Raw genomic sequence first — 23,339 nt, 5'->3', positions numbered from 1 at the left:
GTTGATAACAAATTTCCTTTACATCATATAAGACGTGTTTCTTCCTTCCTCAGGCTTCTCTTTCATTTTCGGTATTTTTAAATCATTAGTGAGATAGAAATTAAACTTTGATTTATTCTCCACCCATATCATAAAATGTGTTGATCTAAAAATTTTTACCATCTACCATCAACGAAGTATTCCAAATGGAAATATTAATTTACACTAGTGTCTAAAATTTGTTTCAATTTATTTTCTGTGTTTTCTTTTGAATTCAACATGCATATTTACCCAAATATCAGAAAAACTTAGAGAAATTTAAAAGCTAATTTATTATTATATTGTTATATTTTATTACATAATTATTATTGTTTTAGCACACTCATCAGGTTAAAGATCTTATTCCTTGAGACTGATGTAAAAAGGAGTTATAAGGGATGTGTAAAATGTTTGACTAGATTATAGTAGACTAGAAACTAGAAACTTTGATTTCCATACCGATGCCTTGGATTGAAATAGTTATGAGTTATAATAATAGTACTTGGAGATGTTTTAGAATTTCTCTCCTAGTAAACTTCATGTTATATCCTGGACTTTCACAATAATAATAATAATGTCTTTTATAAGCAACTATCCTTCAAATAATTCTCTTAATTTTTTCTTACTTGTCTGTGTAACACCTCCAAAAATTGAGAGTGATAATCATTGTCATAAATGATAGTTGATATATCTTGTCTACTAGAGGTCTACAAAAGGCATTCTAAGAAATTAAGCAAAAATGACTAAATTATTACAGTCTCTGTATTGAGAAGGAAAAGATAAGATCATTTGTATGTAACTTAATATTTATAGGAGAAGCTTAAATTGAAATAAAGCCACACACCTACAACCATTTCATCGTCAACAAAGCTGACAAAAACAAGAAACGGAAAAAGGACTCCATGTTCAATAAATGGTACTGTGATAACTGGCTAGTCATATGCAAAAGAATGAAACTGAACCCCTTTTTATCATCATATATAAAAATTAACTCAACATGGATTAAAGACTTATGGGTAAGAATCTAAACTATAAAAATCCTGAAGAAAGCCTAGTAAATACCCTTCTCAGTATCACACTTGGCAAACAATTTATGTCTTTGTCCTCAAAAGCAACTGCAACAAAACCAAAAAGTGGTAAGTTAATTAAACTAAAGAGCTCTGCACAGCAAGAGACAACATCAAGGAAGTAAACAGAAATTCTACAGAATGGGAGAAAATATTCATGAACTATGCATTTGATGAAGATCTAATATCCAGACTTAAAACAACAAGAAAATAGTGTATAACTCCATTAAAAAGTAGACAATGGACAAGTACAGACACTTCACAAAAGAAAATATGTGGCCGGGTGTGGTGGCTCACACCTATAATCCCAGCACTTTGGGAGGCTGAGGTGGGCGGATCATGAGGTCAGGAGATCGACACCATCCTGGCTAACACAGTGAAATCCCGTCTCTACTAAAAACACAAAAAATTAGCTGGGTGTGGTGGTGGGCACCTGTAGTCCAGGCTACTCTGGAGGCTGAGGCAGGCGAATGGCATGAGTGTGGGAGTCGGAGCTTGCAGTGAGCTGAGATCGCGCCACTGCACTCCAGCCTGGGCAACACAGAGAGAGAGACTCTGTCTCAAAACAAACAAACAAACAAACAAACAAACAAACAAACAAAAACCCCCCAAAACAAACAAACAAAAAAAATGTAAGCAGCCAACAGAGATATGAAGAAATGCTCTTCAGAAATAATCATCACAGAAATGCAAATAAAAACCACAATGAGAAACCATCTCACACCAGTCAAAATGGCTTTTGTTAAAAAGTCAAAAAATAACAGATGTTGGTGAGGCTGAGGAGAAAAGGGGATACCTGCACATTTTTTGGTGGGAATGTAAATCAGTCCAGCTATTATGGAGAGCAGTTTGGATACTTCTCAAATAACCAAGAGTTGAACTAACATTTGACCTTGTCCGGAGTCATGAGGCCCGGAATTAGCCGACCTCTGTTGCTTGATCTCTGCAAAGCGGAGACAAGATGGCACATTTCCAGGTTCTTCATTACAAACCTTTCCCGCGCGCGCTAACCTTTCCCGCATGCGCGCAAACATTTTTCCTGCCCAGGAAGATATGCAGCCTACAGCACAGGCGCAATCCCACGCCCGGGAAAATTATCAACCAATGGCGCATGCGCAATTGTAATTTGAGTAAACCCAGCCTCCTGTCACCGCCCTGGCCCAACCTCTTCCTCTGCCAGCCTATATAAGGCATTGCACTGCCACCATTAAACGAGACTTGATCAGGCTATTTGTCTTGTCTCCATTTCTCGTGTTTTCTTGTCTCCTCCATTCCCACTCCCCCTTCCAGGGCCCGTTAGACTGTCCTGCAGGTCGGGACACCTGGCGCCCAAACAGGGACCTGGACACGGGGAAAAGAGTGAGGAAGAAGGCACTAAGGTCGGCCGAAAGTGAAAGTGGAAGAAATTCCTCCAGACGTCGCGGGAGCCTGCCGCGTTGGAACCAGAGGTGAGTAATGGTGTCTGATTATGGGACAAGAATTAAGCCAGCATCAGATTTATGTAGGGCAGTCAAAAGAGGCCCTAAAAACACGAGGAGTAAAGGTTAAAAGTAATGATTTGTTTAAATTTTTTGATTTTGTAAAAGAAACCTGCCCTTGGTTTCCACAAGAGGGGACCACTGACATAAAGAGGTGGCGTAGAGTGGGAGATTGTTTTCAAGATTATTATAGTACTTTTGGACCAGAAAAGGTTCCAAAAACAGCCTTTTCTTATTGGAATCTGATGAAAGATATAATAGATAAAAAGGAAAAAGAAAAAGATCCTGAGGTAATGGCAGTGGTTACTCAGACTGAGGAAATATTAAGAGGCAGCTCCCAAACCGACCTCGAAAAATCCACACCTAACAAGGAAATAGACCTTATATCACTACAAAGCAATGAGGAAGAGGCTGGGGTCCCCTCAATAACAAATATAGAAACATCAAATAAGGGAAAGGCCAAAAAAATACCCAGTTTTACCTACAACTAATGAAAACAAAAGTGAAAATAACCTTAACCCTTCAGAAGTAAACTGGGATAATTTAGAGGAAGGGGCAGCAAAATATCATAATTCTGACTGGCCACAAACTTTTACTTATTCCCCTCCCTATAATAAGGCTTCTGCCCCCGCAGTTATGGCAGTAATAGACCCAAAAGAGGAGCTTAGAGAAAAGATTGCACAACTTGAAGAGCAAATAAAGCTTGAAGAACTACATCAGTCTTTAATCACTAGATTGCAGAAATTAAGGACAGGAAATGAGAGCGTTCAATACCCTAAAGGAATAGAGAAACACTCTCACCCTCAGAGACCCGGACAGCATGTCCCAAAAGGAAGGTCACTTGTTAGTAGGGATAGGGAGGATTCCTCTCCTCGAGACGTTTTTCCAGTAACTGAAACTACAGATGCGCAGGGCCAAGCCTGGAGACACCACAATGGGTTTGAATTTACTGTAATAAAAGAACTAAAAACCGCTGTCTCGCAATACGGAGCTACTACCCCGTACACCCTGGCCATAGTCGAATCTGTGGCCGAAAATTGGCTCACTCCCATAGATTGGAATACCTTAGTTAGAGCAGTTCTTTCTGGAGGTGACCATCTGATTTGGAAGTCAGAATTTTATGAAAATTGTAGAGATACGGCCAAGAGAAACCAACAAACCGGAAATGGTTGGGATTTTGATATGCTAACTGGCTCAGGTAACTACACAGAAACCGATGCTCAGATGCAGTATGATCCCGGACTGTTTTCTCAAATCCAAGCAGCGGCTACCAAAGCCTGGAGAAAACTCCCTGTTAAGGGGGATCCAGGAGCCTCGCTCACAGGGGTCAAACAGGGGCCTGATGAGTCTTTTGCAGACTTTGTACATACACTTTTAACCACGGCCAGCAGAATATTTGGAAATGCCGAGGCGGAGGTGGATTATGTAAAACAGCTAGCTTACGAAAACGCTAACCCGGCTTGTCAGGCAGCAATCAGACCTTATAGAAAGAAAACAGACTTAACAGGCTACATCCACCTCTGTTCAGACATAGGGCGTCATATCAACGGGGTTTGGCTATGGCTGCTGCCTTTAGTGGACAAACCATAAAAGACTTCCTCGCTAGTAAAAATAAGAATAGCAAGGGGTGCTTCAAGTGCGGAAAAATGGGACACTTTGCTAGGGACTGTAAGGGAGACCTAGCTAAGACCTTAGAGGCAAAAGCCCCAGGCCTCTGCCCTAGGTGTAAAAGAGGAAAATATTGGGCCAACGAATGTAAATCTAAAATTGACAATCAAGGAAATCCCCTAATACCTCAACAGGGAAATGGATTGAGGGGCCGGCCCCAGGTCCCGAAACAAGCTTATGGGGCGGTCAGTTTTGTACCAACCAACCACAATCCGTTTCACAACTTAGTAGAGCAACCCCAGGAAGTGCAAGATTGGACCTCTGTTCCACCTCCCACACGGTATTAACCCCTGAAATGGGACCTCAAGCCTTAGGTACTGGGGTATATGGACCCCTACCCTCAAACATGTTTGGATTAATCCTAGGGAGAAGCAGCGTCACCATGAAAGGCCTACAGGTCTTTCCAGGAATAGTTGATAGTGATTATATAGGAGAAATCAAAATCATGGCCAAGGTTATTGACAACATCATTATCATTCCTCAAGGGGATAGAATAGCACAGTTACTCCTGTTGCCATTGCTAAAAACAGCTAGTAAAGTCCAATTGCCCCTAAGGGGAAAGGGAGGATTCGGATCCTCAGACATCCACTAGGTACAGTCCATTACTAATCAAAAACCCTCTCTCACCTTATGGCTAGAGGGAAAGTTATTTACAGGACTGATAGACACAGGGGCCAATGTAACAATTATCAAACAACAAGATTGGCCCGCCAGTTGGCCCACTTCAGAGACCTTAACAAATTTATGAGGAATCGGGCAAAGTAATAACCCTAGACAAAGTTCCAAATATCTCACCTGGAGAGATCAAGAAAGTAATTCCGGTCTCATTAAGCCATTTGTTATCCCTGATTTGCCTGTTAACCTTTGGGGTAGAGATCTTCTCTCCCAAATGAGGGTCACGATGTGTAGCCCAAATGATATAGTCACTGCACAAATGTTGGCTCAGGGCTACCACCCTGGGAAAGGGTTAGGAAAAAGAGAAGATGGCATTTTGCAGCCAATCCCAGCCATAGGAAAATTGGATAAAAGGGGGCTTGGAAATTTTTAACCCTGGCATTGACATGCCTGCACCCCAAAAAAGTGCTGACCCAATCACTTGGAAGTCAGATGAACACGTTTGGGTTGATCAATGGCCACTAACCAATGAGAAGCTTGCCGCTGCCCAACAGTTAGTGCAGGAACAATTAGAGGCAGGACACATTACCGAAAGCAGCTCTCCTTGGAACACCTCCATATTTGTCATAAAAAAGAAATCCAGAAAGTGGAGACTCTTACAAGATTTAAGAGCAGTAAATCCTACTATGGTCCTTATGGGCGCCTTACAGCCAGGGCTACCTTCTCCAGTTGCAATCCCTCAAGGATATTTTAAAATTATTATAGACCTTAAAGATTGCTTTTTTACAATTCCCCTTCATCCTACTGACCAAAAATGATTTGCCTTTAGCTTACCATCTATAAATTTTAAAGAACCCATGAAGCGATACCAGTGGAAAGTGTTACCTCAAGGTATGGCCAACAGTCCCACCTTGTGTCAAGAATATGTGGCTACAGCCATACACTCAGTTAGAGAGACATGGAAACAAATATACATTATACATTACATGGATGATATCCTCATGGCAGGAAAAACGGGAGAACAAGTTTTACAGTGTTTTGCTCAACTCAAGCAAGAACTAACCACAGCGGGGTTACAAATAGCTCCAGAAAAAATACAACTACAAGACCCTTATACATATTTAGGTTTTCAAATAAATGGACCTAAAATTACTAATCAAAAGGCAGTTATCCGTAAAGATGAGTTACAAACCCTCAATGATTTCCAAAAGCTCCTTGGAGACACAAATTGGCTTCGACCATACTTAAAACTCACCACGGGAGACTTAAAACCTTTATTCGACACCCTGAGAGGTGACCCCAACCCTAAGTCCCTTAGGTCGTTATCAAAAGAAGCTCTTTTATCACTTAATAAAGTAGAGGCGGCCATTGCTGAACAATTTGTTACCAACATAGACTATTCACAGCCATTAACCTTTTTAATCTTTAACATAACACTGACACCTACTGGTTTATTCTGGCAAAATAACCCTATTATGTGGGTCCACTTGCCTTCATCATCCAAAAAGGTATTACTCCCCTATTATGATGCCATAGCCGATTTAATCATCTTAGGTAGAGACAATAGCAAAAAATTTTTGGAATTGAACCTTTTACAATCATACAACCTTATTCTAAGCCACAAATCCATTGGTTGATGCAAAATACTGAAACGTGGCCAATTGCTTGCGCCTCTTATGCCGGTAACTTAGGTAACCATTACCTGCCAAACAAGGTTATCCAATTTTGTAAGCTACATGCTTTTGTCTTCCCTCATGTCATCAGTAAAACACCTTTAGACAATGCCTTATTAGTATTCACTGATGGGTCATCCACAGGAACTGCTGCATATACCTTTGCTGACACCACTGTTAAATTCAAAACCAGCCATACCTCGGCTCAGCTAGTAGAATTGCAAGCCCTAATCGCGGTGTTGTTAGCCTTCCCTGATCAGGCTCTTAATATTTATACTGATAGTGCATACTTAGCTCACTCAATACCTTTACTTGAGACCATAGCACAAATCAAACATGTGTCAGACACAGCCAAGTTATTTTTACAATGCCAGCAATTAATACGTGACAGATCAACTCCTTTCTTTCTTGGACATATTAGAGCTCACTCTGGATTACCAGGACCTCTATCCCAGGGCAACCAACTGGCTGATATGGCAACCAAGACGGTAGCCATAGCTACAAATACAAATCTAGCCCAAGCACAGGCTACTCATGCCTTACACCATCTTAATGCTCAAACTTTGAGACTGATGTTTAAAATAACTAGAGAAAAAGCAAGACAAATAGTTAAACAATGTCAGACCTGTATAACATACCTGCCAGTCCCTCATTTAGGAATTAACCCAAGAGGACTAGTTCCTAAAATGATCTGGCAAATGGGTGACACTCATTATTCAGAATTCGGTAACTTAAAATACATCCATGTATGTATAAATACATTTAGTGGATTTATACTAGCCACCTTACAAACAGGAGAAGCTACCAAACATGTCATAGCTCATTTACTACACTGTTTTTCCATAGTTAGAAAGCCTAAACAACTAAAAACAGACAATGGTCCTGGCTATACATCCAAAGCCTTTCAAGACTTCTGTCTTAAATTACAAATAAAACACATTACTGGAATTCCATATAACCCTCAAGGACAAGGAATAGTTGAAAGAGCACACCTATCCTTAAAAACCACTATTGACAAAATAAAAAAGGGAGAATGGTACCCTACTAAGGGCACCCCTAGAAATATCCTTAATCACACACTTTTTATCTTAAATTTTTTAAATTTGGATAACCTGAACAGATCAGCAGCCGATCGATTTTGGCATTCCGAATCCAAAAAACAATTTGCCATGGTTAAGTGGAAAGACCCCTTAGACAACACATGGCATGGTCCAGACCCAGGGTTAATCTGGGGAAGAGGCTCAGTTTGTGTTTTTTCTCAAACTCATGATGCAGCCAGATGGCTACCAGAGCGACTGGTAAGACAGGTACCTGACAATAGCCAATCCAGGGAGTAATTTTCTCCCTGAGAGTACTCTTTTCCTCTATTGCAGAGATGAACTCCAACTACAAGCCCCTCTGGACCATGGTGCTGATCTGCCAAGCATTCCAGGTTTATGCCGGCTTCGGTAATCCCCATGAGGCCCTTACATATATACAACAACGACACAGTAAGCCCTGTGATTGTTTGGGGGGATATGTGACCTCCCCTCCAAATACATACATCTCAACTGTGTCCTGCTCCGCTTACACAGCATACCTGCCTAGTAACTCCCTTAAGTGGAGGTGTGTGTCAACCCCAAGATTATCTAGCGGAGGGGGTACCACAACCTGCCCTTGTGACACATTTAAGACTGTTATGCATAGTTCCTGCTACACTACTTATCAAGAATGTACCTCTAGCAATAAAACATACTATACTGCTATCTTAACAAGATCTAGAACCCCTACTATAGGGGCCAGTAATGTCCCTACAGTTTTAGGAAATACCAATAACCTTATATCAGCTGGCTGTACTGGAATTGTAGGACAGTCTGTCTGCTGGAGTATTCACCCCCCTCTTCATATCTCTGACGGAGGAGGACCACAAGACAAGGTCCGAGAAATTAGGGTATACAAAAACTTGAAGTGTTACAAAGGTCCCTATACCTGGAAATTCACTACCACCCCTTGGCCTTGCCCAAAGCCTGAGGGAAAGAGAAAATTGATGCCCAGACCTTTGACCTCCTCACTGCTACTCATAACCTGCTTAACAATTCCAACTCTAGTCTAGCTAATGACTGCTGGCTGTGTCTGCAATCAGGAGATCCCATTCCTCTTGCCATACCCAGCAATGACTTAAATTATACATCCAATACCCCTTGCACCATAATTCCTCCCCTTAAAGTACAGCCTTTAGAATTTCCTAGTTCCTCTTGCATCTACTCCCCTCCCCTTAATAACATTTACGACCTCGATGTAGGATTCAATGAATTCAATAATTGTTCCACCATAGCAAATATTTCCCAATCGTTGTGTGCCCCAAACAGCTCAGTTTTTATATGTGGCAATAATAGGGCTTATACCAATTTACCTACTAACTGGACAGGATGCTGTGTCTTAGCCACACTTTTGCCAGACATAGACGTTATCCTGGAGATGAACCTGTGCCTATCCCAGCTATAGATCACTTTTTAGGAAGATACAAAAGGGCAATACAATTTACCCCCTTACTTGCAGGATTAGGCATAACTACTGCCGTAGCAACTGGGGCTACAGGCCTAGGGGTTTCTGTTACTCAATACACCAAATTGTCTCACCAATCGATCTCAGATATACAGGCCATCTCAAGTACTACACAAGATTTACAAGATCAGGTAGATTCTCTGGCAGAAGTAGTGCTCCAAAATAGAAGAGGGCTAGATTTACTAACTGCAGAACAGGGAGACATCTGCTTGGCTTTACAGGAGAAGTGCTGTTTCTATGCCAACAAATCCGGGATCATCAGAGATAAAATCAAGCATCTACAAGAAGACCTAGAAAAACGACAAAAAGAAATAACCGATAACCCGTTTTGGACTGGGTTCCATGGACTCCTTCCCTATCTTATGCCATTCCTGGGCCCCCTGCTTTGCCTATTGCTCTTACTCTCTGTAGGACCTTTGGTCTTCAATAAGCTCATGGCCTTCATTAAGCAACAGGTCGAGGCTATCCAAGCGAAACCTATACAGGTCCATTATCATCACCTAGAACAAGAAGATCGCGGTGGTTCATACTCACACCCACTATGACCACCTTCCCTATGCGCTGAACTGGACAGCCAATGACGGGTAAGAGAGTATCATCTCTCACTAACCTAAGACAGGAGGGCCGCCATAAGCTACTGCCTAATCCCATGACGGGTACCAGTGATGAGATGCATTACTCCAACCTAAGACAAGCGCAGTTCCCGAGGGACAATCTTCTAGCCACAATTATATTAAAAAAGGGGGACCTGTCCGGAGCCATGAGGCCCGGAATTAGCCGACCTCTCTTCCTTGATCTCTGCAAAGCGGAGATAAGATGGCACATTTCCGGGTTCTTCATTACAAACCTTTCCCGCGCGCGCTAACCTTTCTCGCGGGCGCAAACATTTTTCCCGCCCAGGAAGATATGCAGCCTACAGCACAGGCGCAATCCCATGCCTGGGAAAATTATCAACCAATGGTGCATGCGCAATTGTAATTTGAGTAAACTCAGCCTCCTGTCACCGCCCTGGCCCAACCTTTTCCTCTGCCAGCCTATATAAGGCATTGCACTGCCACCATTAAATGAGACTTGATCAGGCTATTTGTCTTGTCTCCATTTCTCGTGTTTTCTTGTCTCCTTCATTCCCATTCCCCCTTCCAGGGCCCGTTCGACTGTCCTGCAGGTCGGGACATGACCTAGCAATCCATCAGTGGGTATAAATCGAAAAGAAAATAAAGTATCCTATCAAAAGGACACATGCACCCATATGTTCACCACAGCTCTATTCACAATAGCAAAAACGTGGAATTAGTCACCCATCAACAACAGATTGAATAAAGAAAATGTGGTACATATACACCACGGAATATTATGCAATCATAGAAAGAATAAAATCATGCCCTTTGCAGCAACACAGATGGAGCTGGAGGCCATTATCCTAAGTGAACTAACTCAGAAACAGAAAACCAAATACAACATGTTCTCACATATCAGTGGGAGCTAAATATTGGACACACATGGACATAAAGTTGGGAACAATAGACACTGGGAACTACTAGAGAGGGAAAGGAAGGAGAAGAGAAAGATTGAAAAGTTACCCATGCTCACTACCTGGGCGACAGGTTCAGTCATACCCTAAACCTCAGCATTATGCAATATAGCTTTGTAACAAACCTGCACTGTACATGTACTCCTTATTCCAAAATGAAAGTTGAAAAATAAAAATAAATAAATAAATGACAAAAGAAAAAATGCAAATCTAGCTGTCTATCCAAATTTCTTTCATTAAAAATCTTTTTAAAATTCCACAAACTTTAAAAAGCCAACCATCCTGGCTAACACGGTGAAACCCTGTCTCTACTAAAAAATACAAAAAAAAAAAAAAAAGCTAGCCGGGCAAGGTGGCTGGCGCCTGTAGTCCCAGCTACTCGGGAGGCTGAGGCAGGAGAATGGCATAAACCTGGGAGGCGGAGCTTGCAGTGAGCTGAGATCCGGCCACTGCACTCCAGCCCGGGCGACAGAGCGAGACTCTGTCTCAAAATAAATAAATAAATAAACAAAATAAAATAAAATGAAAAGCCAAATCATTTCACAATATGCTTCCCAGCCTTTGAATTTAAATTTTATTGTCATTTATTTTCCTTTAATATTTTTTCTACAAAGTTAAAGTAATTAGCATGAGAAAAAATGCTATCTCTAAACTTTAGAAAGAATGTGGCTAACATTTAAAAACATGTACAGCAAGGCTAAGTTGTCATTGTAACAGTTGGCCCTTGAACATGTCAGGAAATTTCTGTTTATTCTCCCCTCCATGGTATGTCAAATGTCTTCTCTCAAATAAGTAAAAGACGTGTGCTTCTTTGTGTCTATCTCACATTTTATTGCAGGAAGATCATTATTCCATAGCTCAAGTTAAAAAAAAAAATTAAGAAAAAAAGAGAAAGGTTGAAGAAGAAAGACAGAAATATTTATTGAATGAGTGATATATGCATTTACCATGCATTTTATCTGTATACTTTCATCTTTATTTCAACCTAGTGATATATTTATTTTCACCATTGTACAAATAATCAAAGTAAGAGTGAGAGGATATTGAATAATTGGCCTGCTTACCCTTAGTCGGCTGCACCCTATACTTACTAATGTGAAACCAAGATGATCTCAGGAACAATCCTAGCTATAATGATGTGAAATTGTTAGATACTATTACTTATCTCTCACAAAAGTATTTGAATTATCTGTAGACATGACATGTCAGAAACTTTGAAGAATAGAGTTTGAGGTAAATGCAAATTAAACCACTATGAAATACCACAACTCACCCATAAGAACGGTAACAATGAAAAGAATTAACAATTCCAAGTGTTGATAAGGATGTGGGGCAACTGGAATGCTCTTACATTTCTAATAGGAGTATAAATTTGCACAATTCCTTGTGTTTTGGCAATATCTACTCTATTTAAACACATATTCTCCCTCTGACTTAGCAACTGCACTTAGCAATATAATATATATAATATACATTATATTATCTATTATAGTACTATAAATAACTCTTAGCTAAAAGTAGAAAACAACACAAATGTCCATTGCACTCCAGGGTATAGCCATGAAAAATGAGCATAGTGGCCCACCAATAAACATGTGGAACGTTGTTTTCTGCTTTTATTATAAATATATTATTTATAATAGCATTATTATTATACATTATAGTATATGTAATATACTATATGTAATATCATGTTATTACTATGTTACTATATTACCATATATTATATTATACATATTATATATCATATACCATAAATTATAATATAGTATATAATACTATCTTATTATATAGTGTAATATGCTATAATAAATTATAAATAATATATATTATATTAACACATATTAAAACACATATTTTTATTTGTATTTTTCTGCCTTTATATTTAAAATACTATTATAAATAATAATTATAATATGATTTATAATACTATTATAAATAATTGTTATAAAAATAGTTATAATACTATAAAAATAATTATAATAATTATTTTATATATTATATACGGTAGTTATAGATCATGTATATATTATATTTATTTTATATAATTTATTATTATATATTATAACATATAATATATACAATATGTAATTAATAAATATTACATACATATTAATATATATTACATGGTTTAAATATATGTTTTATAATGTAATCATTTATAATACTATCATAAATTTATAATATAATCTATACATATACATATAAAATCATTTCTAATGCCATTATAAATAATTGTATGTATAATTATTTTCATAATATATAAAATTGTATATTATTTATAATACATATTATTATATTATCTATTATAGCATTATAAATAACTATTAGTTAAAAGCAGAAAACAACAGAAATGTCCATCAACTATAAAATGAATAAACAAACTGTGGTTTATTTATGTAATAGGATATGACACAGCATGAAAAAGAATATACCACTGCTATACACAATAGAAAATAATCTCATAGATTTCACTTCAGTTGAAAAAAGCTAGACACAAAAGAGTATACAATATACCATTTAATTTATATGAATTTCAAAACCAGGCAAGGATGGTCTATGATAATATAGTTTAGGATAGTTATTAGCTTTGGGGAAAAGTATTGACTGAGGAGATTTAAGCTTTCTGGGGAGCTAAAATATTCTGTATATTCTGAATGCTGGATGTGACACACACACACATACACACACACACACACACACACACACATATGTATGTATCCATCTGAACTGTTTAAGGTCTGTAGACTTAACTCTTGATAAGTTATATCTCAGTATACACATAAAAATGAAATAAAGTCTCTCTTAAACTTTAAATCCTCATCTATTCATGTTAAAGTCAATATAAAGCATTGATTAGCATGCATGGGGTATTGGAAAAAAAAAGCCACAAAATATTTCTTTAGTAATAAGATAAGTAATAAATAAACCAATAAGTAATAAAATTAATTTGAACCAATTGATGTTAAAAGTAAAAATGTTCAGTGATATAACCTTAACATCAAGAATTTTGGAGAAAAAATCTTTTAAACTAAGAGTCAATTATATTAGCATGTGCTATGTGCCCATTACCAAGATTATCATAGAAAAATTGTATCTCCTAAAATACATTTGGCTGTTTTTTTTTTTCTCCTTCCAGGTCTCTTTCAGAGGTAGAAATATAGAGTGATTTTTTACAATACTAAGAGAAAATTATTTTATACCACTGGAGTCTCTTATCATAAAGGAGTATGTCCCAAGAAACAAAATATTTTATGCCTTGAAACAGTAACATTAAATGATATCTTCATGGATTAAAGAAATGAATCTAGTTTTTTTTTTTTTTTTTTTAATATCTAATTACTTCCACAGTGGTGGTCATCATGTATTTGTAGGTTCTGGTTTCTCTTCTTTCATTTCTTCATACTTTTCTATCTTATTATTGACTGTGTTGCTAGAAACACAACCCTTTGAACTAACCCAGTTGCCAGGAGTCAGAAAAGTTTTTTGACTGTGAAAATACAAGCTTTGTTTTGGAATGAACATCTTTTAACCCATCTCATTGTCCATTTTATATAATCCTGGAAACTGTTCATGTAAAATGGTCACTGTTTTGAGGCTTTCACTACACTTAAAAGACAAATATCCAGTATTATTAACAAACTCCTCATAAAATGCATGTTTCATCTCAAAGATATCACTTCAAGAACTGCGTGCTCTCTGGGTTACTTACCCACAGATGCGAATAATTCTTGCTACAAAATTCTTGCTACTTTTTGAGCTCATCTAAAATGTCATAAATTACCTAAATCTTGGAAAGATCTTCTCCAAGATTCCCAAGTTAATCAGGTACATCTAAGAGAGTCCCTCTGAGGAAGCATGAAAGGCAGATGAGCCTACCGATCACAAAGTTGGCCCTGGAGGATGACTGTCCATACTGCTGCTCAATGTACTTTGGTTTGTATGTCACCATGCCGAACAGAGAATTGAACTGAACAGTGCTTGTACATAAATAGAGGAAGTATACTGGATTTCCAAAAAGATTCTTCAGTGATGGAAGAAAATCTATAAAACAAAAATAACATAGACTAATTAAAGTTGCTGTCATGCATGGAAGAAGAGGTAGCCGTGGTGACAGGAGTTTCCATTGTCACAGAGTTTGGGAGTAGTCATAGTTTGGCGCACACATACACTATGTATAGTAAGCCACTGGCATGCATCAACCTGCGATCTGGCTAGGTTCAAATACAGACATAGGCACTCATTTCTACAGACATGCAGTATAGGTTATATTAAAGGTAAGAGTCAGAAAAGAACAGATTCCTCTAACTGATGTGGGCAAAAGATGAAAAGGATGAGAATACTCCCTCATCATCCAGCTGGGAGTCACAAGCAGCACATAAAGACCTTCACTTTTCTTGTCTGTATTCCTCAAACTTATCTTGTGGTCAAAGAGAAAGAAATACGAGAGTTATCTCCATTTAATATGTGAATTTTAGTGTGAGAAATGAGCATTGATCTTTTCCCTTTTTCCTATTATGTAGACTACCAATTAGACATGTGAAGAGTTTCTGCAAATGTAACTATTGCTTGAAGGGACACGAAGAGGGGCTCCTCATTTCCATGAAGGGGGTTCATTAGAACACTAGGTTTTTGCCTACAGAACACTCACCCTTGGTGAGAGACATGCATTGATCATTGGTGAGAGACACGCATTGATACACATCTCTCAAATGAATAGATCTTATCTGTAGAAACACTGCCATCCCTGAAGATTAAGCCTTTTATTTTCTGTATATACAGAGTTACAGGAAGCAGCAATCCTGGGTAGAGACAACTGTAGGATCTAAACTGAGGAGGTGTGAGAAGGTGGGGACATCAGCAGGAAAGGCTGTCAAGCCTTTGGTCTTTGGTCGTGTACTGCAATCAGTTGTTCAGTAATAAAGCTGACATCAGTTTCCAGTTTTGCTTCTGATATGATTTCTCAATTTTTTTAATACATGAAGGGAAGTGAAGGATATAATTTATAAATCTCCTTAAGTCCCAACATCAAAATGAAAATGCTTCAAAACGGAGAATTTTACTTACCTCTTGCCATTTCCATTATTTTTGCATTTTCTCCCTGGGGTGTTTGGTAGTCTGTGTGATCATCTCTAATAAACTTGGATTTCTCAGAGGAAGAATTAGAATCCTCTCTACTTTGGGATCTTGGTAAACTCTTTGGTAAATACCAGAAAGGCACGGCTGCAAGAAGACTTATGATTCCTGCTATTAGATAGCCAAGCCACCAGGCTCCTACCCACTGGGGATCTTTTGGGGTAATGGTTATGTGATCTGAAAGACAGAGGGGATGGCTAAGTAATACAAACAGCAAAGCTAATATGTTAAAATAATCTCCTTAAAAATAAATTATTGCAAAACTCTATAACATCATAAAAATACCTAATAATTCATCTATGCTATTTTTTTTTTATCTGGATATTATCACAGGCATACCTTGGAGATTTTGCAGGTTCAACTCCAGACCACCACAATGAAGTGAATCTCACAATAGAGTCACATGAATTTTTTTGTTTCCCAGGGCATACAAAAGTTATGTTTAACTATACTGTAGTCTATTAAGTATGCAATAGCATTATGTCTGAAAAATGTACATACCTTCATTTAAAAAACTGCTATTGCTAAAAAATGCTAATGATCATTTGAGCCTTCAGTGAATAGCCATCTGAATGTTGATGACTGCTGACTGAAGAGGGCAGTGGTTGTTGGAGGTTGAGATGACTGTGGCAATGTATGAACATAAGAAAATGATGAAGTTTGCCCCATAGATCAACTCTTTCCTTCATGAAAGTTTTCTCTGTAGTATGCAATGCTATTTGATAGCATTTTACCCACAGTCAAACGTCTTTCAAAATTGGAGTCAGTCCTCTCAAACCCCGCCACTGCTTTATCAACTAAGTTTCTGTAATTTACTAAATCTTTTGTTGTCATTTCAGTAATGTTTACAGCATCTTCATCAGGAGTAGATTCCCCCTCAAGAAGCCATTCACTTTGCTCATCCACAAGAAGCAACCCCTCATCTGTTCAAGCTTTATCACGAGATTGCAGCAATTCAGTCACATCTTCAAGCTTCATTTCTGATTATAGTTGTCTTGCTATTTCTACCACATAGGCACTTACTTTCTCCACTAAAGTGTTAAACACCTCAAAGTCATCCAGGAGGGTTGAAATCAATTTCTCTCACACTCTTGCTAATGTGGATATTTTGACCTCCTCCTATGAATTACAAATGCTTTTAATGGCATCTAAAATGGTGAATCCTTTCCAGAAGGTTTTAAATTTACTTTGTCTAGATTCATTAGAAATCACTATTGATCGTAGCTATAGCTTTGTGAACTATGTTTCTTAAATAATAAGACTTGAAAGTCAAAATTATTCCTTGATCCTTGGGGTAGAAAATGGATGGTATGTTAGCAGCCATGAAAACATTTATCTATTTGTACAACTCTGTCAGAGCTCTTGGGTGACTAGGTACATTGCCAATGAGCAGCAATATTTTGAAAGGAACCTTTTTTTTTTTATTCTGAGCAGTAGATCTCAACAGTGGGCTTTAAATAGTAAACTATGCTACAAAAAGATGTGCTGTTATTCAGCACATCTTTATTGATCTAGTTGTAGAGCACAGGAAGAGTCTATGTGTAGGAATTTCAGAATGTTAAATGAGCATTGACTTCAACTTAAAGTCACCAGTGGCCTTAGCTCTCCAACAAGAGAGTCACCTTGTCCTTTGAAACTTTAAAGTCAGGATTGACTTCTCCCCTATGGCTGTGAAAGTCCTAGACGGCATCTTCTTCCAGTAGAAGCCTATTTCATCTAGGATGAAAATCTGTTATTTAGCACAGCCACCTTCATCAATAATCCTAGTTAAATATTCTGGGTAACTTTCTGCAGCTTCTCCACCAGCACTTGCTGCTTCACCTTGCACTTTTGTGTTACGGAGACAGCTTCTTTCCTAAAACCTCATGAACCTATCTCCACCAGCTTCAAACTTTTCTTCTGCAGCTTTCTCATCTCTCTCAGCCTTCATAGAATTAAAGAGGGTTAGGCCTTGTTCTGAATTAGGTTTTGGCTTAAGGGAATGTTGTGGCTGGTTTAATCTTCTCTCCAGACTACTAAAACTTTATCTCAATAAGGCTGTTTCACTTTCTTATCCTTCATGTGTTTGCTAGAGTATCACTTTTGTAATTTCCTGCCAGAACTTACATTCACAACTTGGGTAACTGTTTGGTGCAAGAGGCCTAGAGTTTCGCCTGTCTTGGCATTCAACATGCCTTCCTCATTAAGCCTAATCTTTTCTAGCTTTTGTTTTAAAGTTAGAGACATGCAACTCTTCCTTTCACTTGAACACTACAATGACCTAGAGGTCATTGTAGGGTTACTAATTGGCCTAATTTCAATATTATTGTGTCTCGGGGTATAGGGAAGTCCAAGAAGAGAGACAGGGGAATGGCCAATGGAGCAGTCAGAACAAATGCAACATTTATCAATTAAATTTGCTGTCTTATATGGGCACAATTGTGGTGCCCCAAAACAATTACAATAGTAACATCAAATATCACAATCACAGATCTCCATAATGGGTATGACAATAATAATAATAATAAATAACAATAAAAGCTTGCGATATTAGGACAATTACCAAAATGTGACATGGAGACACAAAGTAACCACACGCTGTTGGAAAAATGGTGCCTATAGACTTGCTCAACACAGGGTTGCCACAAACCTTAAATTTACTTTATTTTATTTGCAAAATACAATAAAGTAAGGCACAGTAAAACAAGCTATGTCTGTATTATCTCTGTTATTGAAGGAAAGAGAGTGCTTTTTGGAGCGAGATACTTTCTTTTGTTCATTAGATTAAAAATAAAGAGTCTAAATTCTGGAAGAGGCCTCATGATTTTCTTTTTTTCTTTTTTGAGACGGAGTCTCGCTCTGTCGCCCAGGCTGGAGTGCAGTGGCGCCATCTCGGCTCACTGTAAGCTCCGCCTCCCGGGTTCACGCCATTCTCCTGCCTCAGCCTCCTGAGTAGCTGAGACTACAGGCACCTGCCACCAGGCCAGGCTAATTTTTTTGTATTTTTAGTAGAGATGGGGTTTCACCGTGTTAGCCAGGATGTTCTCGATCTCCTGACCTTGTGATCCGCCCGCCTCGGCCTCCCAAAGTGCTGGGATTAGAGGCGTGAGCGACCGCGCCCGGCCGCCTCATTATTTTCAAACCCTGCTCTCAGGTTCTGCAGAGAGACCCCTGGTGAAAGGAAGGCAACCCATGGGGAGAACTTTGAAGGCTCAAAACCTCTTGTGGTGGCTCCTCTATATCAGCACCACTTTCATTTGATTTACATATTGAATATCTGTGTGGGATTTTACTTGAAGAGTTATGCCCTGCACCTTTCAGTCCAAACCCGGTGGAAACTTCTCACTATGATACTAAATTTGAGATTCATTAAAATCAGTGGAATATTTTTTAATAAATGGTGGTTAATACTACTTCAGAGCTATTCTGGATACGAAGCGGTATTTGTATGTGTAAGCAAAACTTTAGTATTTTATTTGTCGTAAAAACTTTGTTTTTGAAATCATTTCTGATTTGCCTAAAAATAAGTATTGATAGGTTTTTGAATCAAACCATGTGGGTGTTGTTTTCTTCCTAGGCAAGAACCTAGAAAACATTTCATTACATTCTATCATAACATTCTGTGAGAACAAAATAAACACAGGTCCCTTGAGAAGCAGGCTCAACTGCCACTGAATTATACTGGGTAATATGCTTATACTAGGTTATTACTGCATGTGAATCGCTTCCCCTTAACAATTTTCCTCTGTGCTGCTCGTCTCATCTATACTTTCTTGTCTTTAAAATCCATCAGCGGATTTTAAACTTTGTGAAGTCAGGGAACTCAACTGATTTGTTCAGAGCTGTAGAATAGCCCGTGGCATAAAGTAAATGCAAAATAATTGGACGGGAACTAATGAATGAGTAAATAACATTTTTGAAGGTTGCCTTGTAGTTTGTTTGACTTAAATGCAAGAATTTTGCTCTTGTTTTAACATGCGAACGTCAAAATGCATTTCCACGTTTTTTTTTTAAGTGAAACTTATTTAGTTTGTAACGGATCTCTTGGAATTCTTTAAAAAAAACTGACAAATGCCATCTATTTCTAGAGGGTGTATCTCACAGAGATAGAAACAAATTATTAGCTATGGAAAGATCAGTGTCCCCTCTGCCATTTATTTCCTACACAAGCAATATCCCAGAAGAAAAGCCAGTCTTGCTCGATAATATGCTATAATATGCTTCTACCTAAAAATGACTTGTAGAGTAAAAATAAAAAGAAGGGCTGTTTGGTTGCCAGTAGACTTTAAATCCTTAGTCTTTCTGTCAAGTCCCCAAATACATTATTAATTGACGTAACTGTAATAAATGTTGACACACCTGAAGCCAACAAGAATGAACAAGTAGCTACAGTTTTCAGTCTTAACTATGCTGGAATGCATTTAAACTGACAAACCAGATGTGAAAAAGGATACATCTTAATAACAAATCATTGGTCATCCAGTTCTAATCATCACCTATTTTTCATATTCTATTTATTAATCTGTATAACTATATTAATAATAAAATTTTTAGTTTATGAAAGATTATGACTGCCATTTTATAAAAAGGCAATTTGATAATTTCCACACTGTTCCCATTAAAAATGTTACAGTAACTAAAATAAATGAATAAATAAAAAATAAACTCCCTTACCTAGGTTTACAAAGCCAATGTCAACATATAGTTTGGCACATAATGAACCTAGCAGGAAACCAAAAATTGGTCCTATAATTGCAACCGTCTGCACACACCCTGCACCAATAAAAGAAAAGGAAGAAAAAAGCTGTCATTTATTTACTTTGATAAATTAATACAATTTTAAACAAGAAATGTGAGATCCAGTAAGTAGCTCAAAATGTTTTAGCTCATTTGCATGTGTTTAGTCAACTTTAAAACCACATTGAATCAGAAAATAAGTCCTTCACTGCTTTGGGAGAAGAATGAACAATTTTAAGGCATTAAGTATGTCTTAGTAAGAAAATAACATTAATACTCTGAGGAACTTAATTTTCCAAAATGGAACCAACTGTATTTCCTAGGATTAGATTGCCCATTGATAAAAATTGGAATTGCATTAATTTTGATAGTTTGTCAAAAACATTTTACATTCAGTTAAGTATAAGACTTGTCTTGACATTCAAATGGATTTCTTCCACCTTAGTAAAAAATTGCATCCATTCACTCCAAGGTTCTGTGGGATCATTAGTGAGAGCAGGACCTATGCAGATCCCCAGATCCAGCTAACAAAGGTACTAGGATTTGGAGCAGGAAAAGTGCTCTCTGGAACCCTCCTGACCATTCAGGTCAACCTTCATAGATAGGTGGAACAGATGGCCTGAAGGACACCATTTCTAATAACCAGAAAGGTACTTCTTCCCTTCCAAACATCTCCAATCTGTCTTTCATTTCACCACAAGGCTTAAAACACACATATTCATGGGAGATTAAGTTAACTGGAAGAGTAAACGGCAGTTACCAGATACTTTTTACCAGAAGCAAAAGAGAACAAGCCCTGAGTTCCTAGAGAAGAAGGGGACACCTACGCACCTGTATGCTTCTTCTGGCTGTGACCTTTCCTCCAGTCTCCAGAGTAATTGCCTAGTGCAGGTGATGAAGTGTTTGTTGCAGTTCCAGTTCCTGATTTTACTGGAGTTTTCTGTTAGAATAAGAGCTGTGATCTTAACTATAGCCTATCCGGGTGTAACCAGCACCCCCTGGAGTCCTGCAGAGCATAGCCCAGGCAAGATTATACAGTGGACCTAGCTGCAGCGTCCCTTCAATGAATTTAAATCTTGCCTTTCTGTCCCTGAATGTGAGACCTCTAAAAGATCAGAATTTCAAGAAATCAAGACTGATGTGTGTCAATACCATAGGAAAGGGTACAATAAAAATTTAAAAAGGAGAGACTGAAGTGTGTTTCTAGCTTAATATTAAGACATCAGAGAAAACCAAAAAATGCTGTGTAGATGCATCTTACCTTAGGAGTTTGCCTCTGCTATATTATTTTGGTTTTTGTGATTTTTAGTTGCTGGTCTAGTTACTGGAATGTGTTCCAGAGATGAGGTAGCCTCATGCCTTGCTTCTATTTTTTTTTTTTTTAATAATTCTCTTTATCCATTTCTACCTGCTTTTGAGATCTCAAGATTTCTCATTGCCTGTCCCTCATAGCTTAAAATAATTAGGGCTCATCAAATGGAAAGCAGTTTCTAGGGCTCAGGAAACAAACTTTTAAGTAAACTAAAATACCTAAATGCTTTAGCTGTATAGTTAACCCACTAAAAATCACCTATGAAACCTGAAGCCCACGTAGATACCTTCACAAGGTCATACACCATTGCAGTTGAGCTCACAGTTATTTTCTTTTAATCTGATGCTCCTTTTCTAATGCAATAGATCCCTCTAACTGTGGTGTCTTCACCATCCAAATCTTAAGTGTGCACTTCAGAAATGTGTGAGCTAAACAAAGGAGTTGGATATCAAGTATACAAAGCTTCCACATTTAATCTAGCATAGAGTGGAATTCAGAAAACTAGACACCCTTCTTCCCAAGAAGCTAAGTGAAGCAATATGTCAGTATTACCAATATAGAAAGCTGCATTGTCTTCACTGGCAAAATCATCCAAGTAGGCAATGCCCAGAGGCTGAATGGGAGTTTCTCCTATTCCACGAAGAAGATTGCCCAGGAAAACATAAATCCACATGGAAGAGCTAGTGTCCACTTCACATTCTTGAAAGAAAAACAAACCAGCAGATTGAAAATAGATCACTATAAAAGTTAAGTATTTATTCTGCATTTCTACAATATATCTTAAACTGAACTAGAACGCAGGATTTTTTGTGCAATAGTCATAATTTGATGGGAGTCTGGTCAAGTTCTAAAAATGTTTTATATCTTCAACCTTTTCGGCAGAGTAAATCCCCGAGAGACTTCACCGAGCAACTCTATTGCTTCTTGCTCCTGATCCCTTTACTTTTTATTCTCTCCTTTCCATTTCATTCCTGCCCTGAGCTATTTGAGTTCCCACACTACAATGACATTCAATATCTATCTGGGGCAAAACAGAAAATTTGGAACAAAGTCTTTCTCACCTTAATTTTTAGTTCTTTTGAACAAAGTCTTTCTCACCTTAATTTTTAGTTCTATTTTTCAGCAGAAATCACAAGTAATCTTATTGTTCACTCCGTTTTATCTGAAATTCGAATTTTTATATGATTGATATTCCAACATTTGGGCAGTATTGCCTACATTTATATTTGTTTGTTAGTGAATAACCATTTTTAGGACTTTGGAAACAAATTTACATAAAAATGATAAATCCCTATACTTTAGCAGTATAGTTATTCCAACAAAAGAAACATTTTGACAGCATTTTTAGAGTAAAATTCAATGCTAACCATTTTTAAATGCTTTTGTAAAACTCATGTCTTAATATGATCATGTGCACTAGGATAATTACCCTCATATCATAAATGAAACATAGCTTTGAAGGTTTAGGTGTTTTAATAAAATTGATAATGTTAACAACCTCCAACAATCATCACTGCTGAATGTTCTTTCTCTGCCACGTGCTGAACTAACTGGTTTGCAGGCATTTTTTAACTGAATCTT

The 23,339-nt window shown here is 37.8% G+C and overlaps 1 protein-coding gene across 4 annotated transcripts in view; it reads right to left on the bottom strand.

Moving 5' to 3' along the window:
- SLCO1C1 (solute carrier organic anion transporter family member 1C1) overlaps positions 1-23,339 on the bottom strand; it is a 71,720-nt gene that overhangs the window by 30,564 nt on the left and 17,817 nt on the right. For 3 of the 4 annotated variants that reach the window (XM_010361354.1, XM_030939192.1, XM_010361357.1), the window contains 4 exons: positions 22,311-22,457; positions 20,384-20,482; positions 15,662-15,907; positions 14,474-14,638 (listed from right to left, as the gene is read on the bottom strand). In XM_010361354.1, the coding sequence (XP_010359656.1) occupies positions 14,474-14,638; positions 15,662-15,907; positions 20,384-20,482; positions 22,311-22,457 (657 nt within the window). The remainder of the gene's footprint in view (positions 1-14,473; positions 14,639-15,661; positions 15,908-20,383; positions 20,483-22,310; positions 22,458-23,339) is intronic. The other variant, XM_010361356.1, reaches the window with a different exon arrangement.

Source organism: Rhinopithecus roxellana, chromosome 10 (genome assembly GCF_007565055.1).
Source record: "Rhinopithecus roxellana isolate Shanxi Qingling chromosome 10, ASM756505v1, whole genome shotgun sequence".
NCBI lineage: Eukaryota > Metazoa > Chordata > Mammalia > Primates > Cercopithecidae > Rhinopithecus > Rhinopithecus roxellana.
Note: the sequence above shows the minus strand (reverse complement) of the source record. Positions and strands in the feature narration are given on the sequence as shown.